This window comes from Theileria annulata (assembly GCF_000003225.4).
Source record: "Theileria annulata strain Ankara isolate clone C9 chromosome 1 map unlocalized, *** SEQUENCING IN PROGRESS ***".
Lineage (NCBI taxonomy): Eukaryota > Apicomplexa > Aconoidasida > Piroplasmida > Theileriidae > Theileria > Theileria annulata.
The window spans coordinates 1-11,011 of record NW_001091931.1 but is presented as its reverse complement, the minus strand read 5'-3'; the positions used below and the strand labels follow the sequence as shown (position 1 = coordinate 11,011).

At 34.4% G+C, this 11,011-nt stretch overlaps 5 protein-coding genes across 5 annotated transcripts, besides 4 other annotated features; all 5 read right to left on the bottom strand.

The window, feature by feature from the left end:
- Nucleotides 1–24: 24 nt before the first annotated feature.
- On the bottom strand, nucleotides 25–1,407 carry TA17475 (Theileria-specific sub-telomeric protein, SVSP family; the record flags this gene model as incomplete). The annotated part of the gene is made up of 1 exon (XM_949620.1): nucleotides 25–1,407. The coding sequence occupies one exon, from the start codon at nucleotides 1,405–1,407 to the stop codon at nucleotides 25–27; it is 1,383 nt and encodes a 460-aa protein (XP_954713.1).
- Nucleotides 1,345–1,407: a sequence feature (Signal peptide predicted for TA17475 by SignalP 2.0 HMM (Signal peptide probability 0.981, signal anchor probability 0.016) with cleavage site probability 0.564 between residues 21 and 22).
- Nucleotides 1,408–1,726: 319 nt separating this feature from the next.
- TA17480 (Theileria-specific sub-telomeric protein, SVSP family) lies at nucleotides 1,727–3,283 on the bottom strand (the record flags this gene model as incomplete). The annotated part of the gene is made up of 2 exons (XM_949619.1): nucleotides 1,727–2,591; nucleotides 2,919–3,283. 2 exons carry the CDS (start codon nucleotides 3,281–3,283, stop codon nucleotides 1,727–1,729), a joined length of 1,230 nt encoding a protein of 409 aa, XP_954712.1.
- Nucleotides 3,170–3,223: a sequence feature (1 probable transmembrane helix predicted for TA17480 by TMHMM2.0 at aa 21-38).
- Nucleotides 3,173–3,283: a sequence feature (Signal anchor predicted for TA17480 by SignalP 2.0 HMM (Signal peptide probability 0.007, signal anchor probability 0.658) with cleavage site probability 0.006 between residues 37 and 38).
- A 286-nt stretch (nucleotides 3,284–3,569) lies between these two features.
- On the bottom strand, nucleotides 3,570–4,802 carry TA17485 (Theileria-specific sub-telomeric protein, SVSP family; the record flags this gene model as incomplete). Its single annotated transcript, XM_949618.1, has 1 exon — nucleotides 3,570–4,802. One exon carries the CDS (start codon nucleotides 4,800–4,802, stop codon nucleotides 3,570–3,572), a length of 1,233 nt encoding a protein of 410 aa, XP_954711.1.
- Nucleotides 4,737–4,802: a sequence feature (Signal peptide predicted for TA17485 by SignalP 2.0 HMM (Signal peptide probability 0.642, signal anchor probability 0.311) with cleavage site probability 0.504 between residues 22 and 23).
- Nucleotides 4,803–6,167: 1,365 nt separating this feature from the next.
- On the bottom strand, nucleotides 6,168–6,932 carry TA17490 (uncharacterized protein; the record flags this gene model as incomplete). The annotated part of the gene is made up of 1 exon (XM_949617.1): nucleotides 6,168–6,932. One exon carries the CDS (start codon nucleotides 6,930–6,932, stop codon nucleotides 6,168–6,170), a length of 765 nt encoding a protein of 254 aa, XP_954710.1.
- A 463-nt stretch (nucleotides 6,933–7,395) lies between these two features.
- Nucleotides 7,396–11,011, bottom strand: TA17491 (uncharacterized protein; the record flags this gene model as incomplete). Its single annotated transcript, XM_949616.1, has 1 exon — nucleotides 7,396–11,011. A coding segment is annotated over one exon (3,616 nt), but the record flags the coding sequence as incomplete, so codon positions are not given.

The following is an 11,011-nucleotide window of genomic DNA, read 5'->3' as shown; positions in this document are numbered from 1 at the left end:
TAGCTCTTATGGACCGGAGCTGGACTAAGATACTGTCTCCAGATTTGAAGGTTGTCTTAATGGTGCAGTAGGTCTAGGATAAGGTCCTGAATACTGAATGGGAGGTCGATAATGTTGAGTAGGTTGATATTGAGTAACTTGACTGGGTTGACTAGGTTGAGGATGTTGTACAGCTTGAGGTTGAGTAGGTTGATAACTTGGATGTGGATGTTGTACAGCTTGAGGTTTAGGGGGTCCTTGACTAGGTTGTGGTCCATATCCTGGATAATATTGTGGATACGCAGGTCCTGGCTGTGGTTGTTGTGTAGGTGGTCCAGTATAATATGGTGGTTGAGGCTGTGGATGAGGTGGAGGTTGTGTTGGAGTCTGTTGATATCCTGGATGTGGTTGTTGACGAGTTTGTGGTGGTAGAGGCGTTGGTATTGGTTGATTAGGATATTGTATAGTAGTAGGTAGAGGATGTTGTACAGGTTGAGGTATAGGTGGTGGTTGATATCCTAGCTGTGGTTGAATAGGTTGATGAGGTGGAGGATATTGAGGTCCAGGATAATATTCTGGATACTGCTGTGCAGGATAAGGTTGTTGTGGTAGATAAGGTTGATATGGAGAATATCCTGGTTCATAACCGGGTGGTTGCTGAGGCTGATGTGGTAGAGGTGGTTGTGGTAGTGGATACTGTTGTACAGGTACGGATACAGGTGGAGGTGGAGGTAATTGATAAGGTTGATATCCTGGTTGAGGTGGTTGATAACCTGAATGATAATATCCCTGAGGAGCTGTAGGTTGGTATCCTTGAGGTGGATCATAACCTGTATAACCTGAATACTGTGGCTGTGGATACTGTTGATATGGTTCAGGATAATATTGCTGAGGTTGATAACCTGGATACTGTGGTTGAGTTGGTTGAGGACCATAATGTCCATACTGATGTGTAGGTGGTTCTGGTCCATATCCAGAATAATAGTGTTGATAAGGTGGTTGTGATATAGGTTGAATTGGTTGATACGGTTCAGGTTGATAAGGTTGAGGTGGTAGATAATACTGAGGTTGACTTGGTTGTTCTTGTTTAGCTTGGGGTGGTATATATTCCAGATGAGTAATTGGAACTAGATTTATTCCTCCATCTTTTCTAGGTCTAGATCCTAATAAATAATGTTTTTCATCCTGAGTAGTGGGTGGTTCAGGATGAGGTTGTTGTGGTTGTGGGTATGGTTCTGTTCTTGGATCCTTAACAGGTTCATGACAAGATTGTTCAGTAGTTTCAGTTACCTGATTATCATCTTCGTCACAGCTGGATGTAGGCTCTGTGTGTAGATTATCTGGTTTATCTGTAGGTTTATCAGAACATCCAGAGTATCCTATTAATAGGAAAATTAATACGTGAATTATTAAGCGGTAACTTTTCATTATATTAATTATGTATATTCAGTGGGGGATCTGAAAATATATCAATATCATATAATTATAATATAATTATAAATGTAACTGATGTTTAATCATCTTTAGTATTAATAAACAAATGTATACAAAATAGTTTAGTAAAAAATTAAACGTAAATTTAATATATTGAATTAAGATCGGTTTTAAGATTTGAGAAATTATAACAGAATCAGTTTTAAATTTATACCAACTGTTTATTTGGAACAATGTAAATATTAGATTGAAATATTAGATTATAATATTAGATTATAATATTAGATTATTTAGTCATATTCTTGATGAGAATTCACTTATCTAGGTATCCCTTTGTTTTATTACTTCTAATATGTTTTAAATAAAACATTCCATTTATTCTTTCATAAAAACAAACATATCCTTTGAAATAAATCATAAATGATATTTTAAGACTATAACATATTGTCATTGGATAACCTCTCTTAATCCTTTTATCCCAAACTAGTTCATTATAATATTCAATTCTGGTACATTTTAATGAATCAACATTATATTTAAATGATCCAGTTGAAGTTATATCAATATTGCAGTGTTCTGGAGTCAGTTCAATGTAATTCCCTTGATCATCTTGTGTGAATATTTTTATATAGTCTGGAATTTTTTTAGTTTTTACTAACCACTTGTCATCTAAGTATCTGATGAAAAGAAAATCCTTTCTTAATTGAATAATGAACCTTCCCATAAATTTACTGTATTTTAATGATAAAGCATATTCCATTCCAATATCATGAGTATAAACTATCTCACCGTCACAATATATTATTTCTAGATTAGTTTTGAATGAATATTTAATCGTAGCCTTTACCTCGTAATCTATGTCAAAATCATGATTATCCATTTCGACAAAATTTCCCATTTCATCTTTCTTAATAAAAGTAATTTGTTTACATATTTTAGTGTGTTCAGATTTTTTCCTAATAGTATCAGCTTGTTCATAATATCCTGGTTTATGATATATTGGTTTCATATGTTCTGGTTCCAGTTCTGGTTCTGGTTTCAGTTCCAGTTCAGGTTCAGTTATTTTACCATGACGTGGAGTTGGTCTATTATGTTTATAACTATGATGTGGGTGTTTTGGTTCATTAGGCTTAGTCGTTTCAGTAGTTTGATCTTCAGTTAGTAATGATTCTAGTTGACTAACAACTGGTTCATAGTCTTTTTCAAATATACCTTGAACTCCAGATTCATCAGTTTCAACTCTAGTTTCTGTTACCTCAAAATTATCTTCTTCAGGAGATTCAGATTCAGATTCTGGTAATGGCTCCAGTTGAGTATCCTAAGGCTCTGGTTCTGGTATATATGATTGTGTAGGTTGTATATGTGGCATTGGTTCTGTTTGTTGATATTGATATGGTTCAGGATAATATTGTTGAGGTTGATATCCTGGATACTGTGGTTGATATTGAGGCATATACTGTCGATACTGAGGTGTAGATTGTATTGGTTGATATCCTGGTCCATACTGTTGATAAGGTCCAGGATATTGTAGTTCAGTATCCTTAGGCTCAGGCTGTGGTTCTGGATGAGCTGGTATATATTCCAGATGAGTAATTGGAACTAATCTGTATTTTCCATCTTTACCAGGCTGAGGTTCTATTAAATAATATTTTCCATCCTGTGTAGTAGGCTGATCTTGGATAAAATCTATGATATCATATATGTTACTAGAGGCATTTTCATCTGCGTTATCAGTTGGTTTAGCATTTGGTTTATCAGAGCAGTGTGTGTAAGAAATTAATATAATTATTAATCCATATGTGTATATTACACATCTTTGCATTGAGTAATTAGTATAGGCTTGATCCATGGGGGATCTAAAATTTATCATTAATATAGTGATATATTTATTAATGTGAAATAATGTAATGTTAAAATTATTAAATTTAATATTAAAATTTAGAATATCAAATTTGATATGTTTAATTAAATCATTACACAGTTACACTAATGACAATAATTAAGGTCATCTAATTAGTTTATCATTAAATGTCAATTATTTAGGTCAGCAGATATGGTTATTATTAAATGTCAGAAGTTTAGGCCATTAAAATGAATTTTAAAGACGTATTTTTGGTTATTAAAATAAATAGACGATTCTAAGTTTTATGTGCTAATTACTTATCATTAGGGAATGTTTTAATTTTATATTCTCCTTCGAAATTTTGAATTTCCATAGTAAATTTTTCAAAATAAATTCTCAAATATTTTGGACCGAAATAGCTCATTTTAAGGACAATAGGACCATTTTCTTCTCTTTGCCATACGATTTCGTCATTAATTTGAATCATGTCACATGTTAGTCCTTGATTGAAAACATATTTAAATGAACCAAATGCTGTAAAATGAAAATTATATTTGTTGTGAGTTAGTTTACAATAAAGACCTTCTGGAGTTTTTGTAAATAGTCTTAACTCCTTAGGTCTATAAATAACCTTTTCAGTCCATCGTCCATCTTTCAAACTACACGATACAATTCTGTTATTAAAATTGACCATGAATTTACCTTCCTTTCTATTGTAAATTAGTGTCCTAGGATATGACGTTCCTGGTCTATGAGACCATACTCTTTTACCATTGCAAAGTATCTCAACACAACGACATCCAAATTTAAACTTGACTAGATAAAAGTTAAAGGATATTATTTTGTAACAGCTCGTAGTCATTGGAACCAATTCATCATCATTGTTTAGGCCTATAAACATTATTGCTGGTAATTCATAAGGTTTTCGACTTCCTGTTTGAACACCAGCTGACCAATCTACCTTTTTATACTCAATTGCTGGAGGACTCTGATGTTCCTCATCAACTATATTTTCAACTCCTCTTACAATTACCTCAAAATTATCTTCTTCTTCAGGAGATTCTGATTCAGATTCTAGTTCCTCAGGCACAGGTTCAGTATCCTCAGGCTGTGCTTCTGGATGAGCTGGTATATATTCCAGATGAGTAATTGGAACTAATCTATATTTTCCATCTTTACCAGGCTGAGGTTCTATTAAATAATATTTTCCATCCTGTGGAGTAGGCTTATAATGAGTAGCTGGAGATTCATCTGGACGTTGATGCTCTGGAGGAGTATGATCATCAGTAGGCTGTTCTATGTATCCATGACTAGTAATCTGTCCAAGTCCATGTTGCAAAAGATTATCAGAAACTACAGTATCACCAGGTGCTTGATGATCTTCAATTAGACTTTCCAATTCTCTTACAACTGTGTCAAAGTTGTTATCATCAGAGTCATCTGTAGAGTCATCAGATACTAGGGATGGCTGTTTATCGGAAGACTTGACAGATCCAATTAAGATGATTATTAAAAGTATGTAAGTGTATCTAACGTATTTATTCATTATTTGATTAATAGAGATTTGATCCATGGGGGATCTGGAAATTAAGATTTCCGGATTTCACCGGATTAATAGATAATATTTATTTAATGCTCATTATATTATTGTTAATATAAATATCCAAGATTAGATATCAGTTTGTTATTATTAAATATCAGAGATTAAAGTGTAAACTTTAAGTACAAATAAAATTAAAATTATTTTATTATAAAAATACTATTAGTATTACCAATAGTACAGCAGTCAATAGTCATGTTTAATAGATATACATTAGGGATAGTAAAACAAATATTACTAGATTCACACATGTGTATAATAGTAGTCATAAATATAATATAGTACGGTATATAGGAGTATTAGGTATTATAGTAGTAGTAGGTATTCTATATACTTAAGAGTATTAGGTAAAGTAGGTATATTAGAGCTATTAAGGGGTATTAGTGTTACCAGTGATGTGTAATAGAGTTGTATAGGTGGTTGAAAGGATGTGTAGGGAATGGTATTTAATTGAGTATATAAGATATTAAAGTTTAGGGTTTGTAATAATTAAAATCAATTTGTATTTTAATGATTAAGATATTAGAAATTAAAGAATAATTGATAAATCTATGAGAAAAATTATTTTAGTAATTGATTTAGGATATTTAAGATGAATAAAATCAATTAAAAATATAAAAATATTGAACTAAAAAATAAATCACTAAAGTAATTAAATATTATGATAAACAAAATACAAGAGGATGTAATAATGGTTAATGTTAAAATATTGAATATTAAAATCTATTATTATAAATTGTTAATATATGTGGTTAAGTAATATGGATTGTGAATGTATGTGTAAAATGTGTAGATTTGTAGACATCAGAAAATTAAAAGCTTAAAATTAAAGGATAGTTGAAAATAAATTTATAAATACATAAATCAAATATAATACAAAGGTTTAAGATAAATTCTTTATTTACCATAATACAAACACATAAGGATTCCATGGGGAAAGAATCTAAGGATGATATGTTGGGGAAAATCATTAACATATGAGCAGTGTGTAACTAAATTCGACTATTAATATTAATACCTATTTTCATGGATTAGGTATTAATATGTTATTGATTGTAAAATACTCTTGATAACATCTCAATATTATATTCACATGAATATACATTTTACTAATAGTTTTATCATTAAAAGGCATATATTATTATATATGAAATATATATTTAATATTTAGACTTACTCTACTACATTATAATTCTTTGACATGGCGCAGGAAATGACAGAGTAAGCAATGATATTCAATTATTCATTTTAAAAAATAATTATCTATTAAAATATCAATAAATTATAATAACAGGTATGTAATGTTCAAAATTATCCGATGTCTGGTTTTAGGATCCAGTCAGGAAATTCATATTTAAAGTGTTCTAACTTATCAGAAACTTCAGATATGTACCAACCAGAATTGAGTTTATAGACTGCAGTCTTGTTCTTGAAATCAAACTCAAATGTGAGAGTTTTTGTATCAAAAACAATTCTTCTAGGATATGGACCACCAGATTGTCGCTTGGAAACAGTTTGGCCACGATACATAACCTCTGAACATCTGGCCGTACCAAAATCATACAAGTATATTCCATCACCATGATCATATACTGTGTAACCAGCAGAACTAGCAGAAGATTCCTCAGAACCAGTAGTGGATTCCTTAGAACCACCAGATTCAGTTACAATAGTGATATCTTTGGGATACATAGATGGATCTAGTTTAAAGGAATAACAATGAGACAAATCTTTCCTAAGAATCCATATATTACCATCATAAACATATGTATAATAATATGGATCAAAGTTCAAATATAATCTTGGAATAAAGGTAGATGAGTCATAGTCATAAGAGTCATTAGAGTCATAAGAGTTATAAGAGTCATAAGAGTTATAAGAGTCATTAAAGTCATGAGAGTCATTAAAGTCAGTGGATTCATAAGATTCAGTAGAGTTAGTAAAGTCATAGGATCTAAAGTATATAGATACAGGATATGGTTCACAGGATTGTTTCCAAACATCATCATTATATAGTAATTGAACACACATAGAATCTTTAAGAATATATAACAATGAATTGGGATTTGGATACATAAGATCATATGAATCAATAGTGAGTTCAGAATCAGGACCAAGAAGTTTAAGTTTGGAATGGAAACTAACAGGATTCAATGGGATCAGGAACAGGATCAGGGAATTGGAGAGGGATCAGGAGATTCAGGAAGATGATGCACTTGAAGGATCAGGGGTAGATTGTTCGGAGGTGTCAGTCTCTGCAGGCTGCTTGGATTCTGTAGCTTCTGCAGGTTGGGCAGTCTGGGCGGGATCTGTAGATTCTTCAGACTCTTCAGGTGTGGCAGGTTCTTCAGCTTCAGTTGATTCTTAAGATTCTGCGGGTTGTTGTTCAGATCTTTCAGCTTCAGTGGATTGTTGATCTGTAGCTTGCTGTGTAGGCACTGTAGGCCGTTGTTACTTGAGTATCCTTAGCCTGAGTCGGATCAGTTTGTTTTTTGGCATTTTCATTAGGTTTTTGAGTAGGCACTGCAGGCCTGGAAGCCTAAAGCTTCTTTTCTAATTTCATAAATCGCCCAAATTGGTTCCTAACATAGAAACGGTTTGAAATGATACCGAAATAAAATGTAGTTATATCTGAAAAATCCGTATACCCAGTGTGCATCCATACAACCTGATCACCATACGTAACCTTGAGACACTTGGATATAGTTCTGAAGTTAAAGCTATAAAAGAAGTCAACAAAGGAAACTGTCAAGTCAACATTCCTCAATACACGATCATTATGACTTAGGAACCTCAATTTGGTGGCATCGAGTCTGGTGTTGGTTATGTCTTCCCAACTAGTATCCCCTTCTGGCTTACGGAACAACCTGAAAGAATTGTTATAAAGTATAATGGCCAAAAATCTTTCATTATTACTGAATAGCTTGGTCATAACCAATCTACCATAAAGATCCTTGTATTCCCAAATACCCTTACTGCCTTGAGTAACCTTACTGAATCCATGCCAAGACTTAACACTGTAGGTAACGACTCCATTCTTGTCACTGTAGTCGTACTGACTAGTACTCTCAGTCTCCTCAATATCAAGGGCAAAGGGTTTGGCCACGGGAGTAACAACTGGTTGAGCTTCAGGTTCAGGAGCTTTAAGTGAAATGACAGGTTTAGTCTCTGGAATAGTGACTGGAATAGGCACAGTGACAGGTGGTTTAGGAGCCTCTGGTGGAGTTTCAGGTTCCTCCTTGGGCTTAGTCTCTGGAGCTGTCTCTTCTGGTTTGGTAACTGGAGCTGGTGGAGTAACGGGAGTAGGCTCAGCCTCCTCTTCAGGAGCCTCTGGAGCCTTCTTTTCTATCTTCTTGACTTCATCAGACTTATTCTTAACAAAGAAACTATTAGAGGCAAGTCCAAGTGAAAATGACTTTATATCTGCAAAATTAGAATCATCGGTATGTTTCCAAATCTCGTCATCTCCTAACTTCACCTTCTTACACATAACTCCATCATTGAATATGTAAGTAAATGATAGATCAACAATGCTTACTGTATAACCAGTCTTGGTGATCTCAGCATCATTCTCATCGAGGAACTTAAGTTTAGTTACATCATGTCTATCAGAAGTTATATCCTTCCACTCATTATCATCCAGATGGAATAATGTGAACATATTATTATCCAGTAGAACAACAAGGTATTTAACATTCTTGGAAACCTTAGTCCTAACCAAAGTACCACAGATATTATCCTTGGATTCCCAGATATCCGTGGTACCTTCAACAAGCTTGGAGAATAGATGGCTAGGCTTAGCGGTGAATGTAACTACTCCATTCTGATCAGTATAGTCGAACTCACTGGTACTTTGAGTCCCATTGATGTCAACCGTTACCTTGGTAGGTTTGGCAGGTTTGGTAACAGACACTTTAGTTATCACACCTGCAGTTTCAGGAGTTGGTTTGATTTCTAGTTTCTTTGATTCATTTTCACTATTAAGGACATAAAAATTGTTAGATATAAGACCAAGTCGGAATTTCTTGATTTCTGAAAACTTAGGATCGTCACTATGTTTCCAAACTTCTTCTTCTCCTAATTTCACCTTTCTACAGCTCACTCCATCATTAAATATGTAGGTATATGACAGGTCGACGATAGTGACATTGTAGTCTGATGACGTAAGCACAAGATCATTCTCTCCGATGAACTTAAGTTTGGTAACATCATGACTATCTTTGGTAATATCTTGCCAATCATCATCGGACTCTTTGAAGATTTTGAACATATTATTATCCAGCAATATTGCTAAATATTTAACACCATTGATAGTCATAGTCCTGACCAACTTACCACAGACATTATTAATAGATTCCCAGACATCCTTTGTACCCTTAGATATCTTAACAAACAAACAGCCAGGCTTCACCTTGTATGTAATAACTCCATTCTGATCGGTATACGAGAATTGATTCGTACTTTGAGTGTTCTCTATATCCAGGCTAACAAGTGTTCTCTTAGCTTTGGTAAGTTGCTTTGTCTGATCTTTAAGATTTGTGACACTGAACTGGTCTTTAGGAAGATCTAGATATAGACCCTTCAGGTATCCAAACTCAGGATCATCAGTATGATTCCACAGTATAGAATTATTGTATGTGATCTTTACACATTTGACACCTTCTTTAAACTCATAGCCATATCTAGACTCGAATATTATTGCATCATAATCAGTCTCAGTGAGCTCATGATAGTTGGATGTACCTTCTTCAAGAGAGTACATCTTGATACCAGAGAAATCACTCTTTTCATGAGTGATGTCTTCCCAGCATTCACCTTTACCACACTTCCTAAGAAGTACGAAGTTACGACTCTGCAGCAGAATGGACATAAATTTCTCACCCTTACCAGAACCCATCAATACTGCCTTGAGTCCGTGATCGTCTGGTTGGGCATTCCAGATCACCACCTCATCTATTGAACCACAACAGGTACGACCACAACACGTTGAAACACAACCATTCGATTTGTATGATTTTACTATCTTCCTGATTGTCAAATTGGGCTTAGGATTGAAATGGCCATAGTGTCTTGTGGATCTATACTCAAATAGGTCATTATCCTTATTACTCTCAATATCGAGAACAATGCTGGTTTTTGAAACCCACTTCTTGTTCACCTCGTGGAAGTGCTTAACCTGATTATTGTTAAGGAATATGTTAATGTTCTTAACATTTGTTTCTACACCATAGACCGTGACCTTGGTTGAACATTCCTCATCGTTTTTGGCTCTCCAAAAAGTAGTAAATAAAGTTTTTGTTCCTTTGAGGAAAATAAGGTTGAATTGATATCCAGGCTTTGCAGTGAAAGTCCTCGTCTCACCATGATGGACAAAGTCAAACTCAATGGTACTAGAGGTCCTACCGACATCAAGGGCAATTTTGTGAGAGTACTTCTTCCATACTTTATCCTTAAAACCCTCTCCAAAATGCAAGATTTCACCATTCAACAGGTATATGCTCACGTTTTTGGTACTGCTACACACACCTACACCATCAGCAAAAACCTTGCTTGCATAGTTTTGGGGATCCTTGGTTTCCCAGATAACAGCCTCTGAATCACCGGATCTTGACCCACAGCAATTGGTGCTGCTCGTCTTAATCACCTGATAGAACATTGCGTTACCCTTGGAAGTATAGATCTTAATGTTTCTGTTATGATCAACAGTAAAATCAAAGTCGTCAGTACTTGCTTTACTGCTGACGTCGAGGGTGACAGGATTTACCTTCCTCACCTCTTCACATAACCAGCACCTATCATCATCATTCATGACATTAAACTTATTAGATTTTAAATCAAGGAAGACTCCTTTCAGGCAACCAAAGTCACCTTCCTCCCTCAGGTCCCAAATCGTCTTACCCTTATGGGTAACCTTTACACAGCCAACGCCTTCATAGAACAAATAACCATAAAATTCGTTAAACAAGGTTATGGAGTAGTGACCTTTGTGTAGCTCCACGGTGTTATCATCAGCCATAGCGTACATCTTGAGATCAGTAATTTTGTTCTTTGTGGAGGTTATATTCTGCCAAGGCTCATCCTTACCACCCTTGAATAGGAGATTAAGTTCACCACTCATCATAAGTACACCAAGGTGTTTTGGTTCTTTCTTAGAG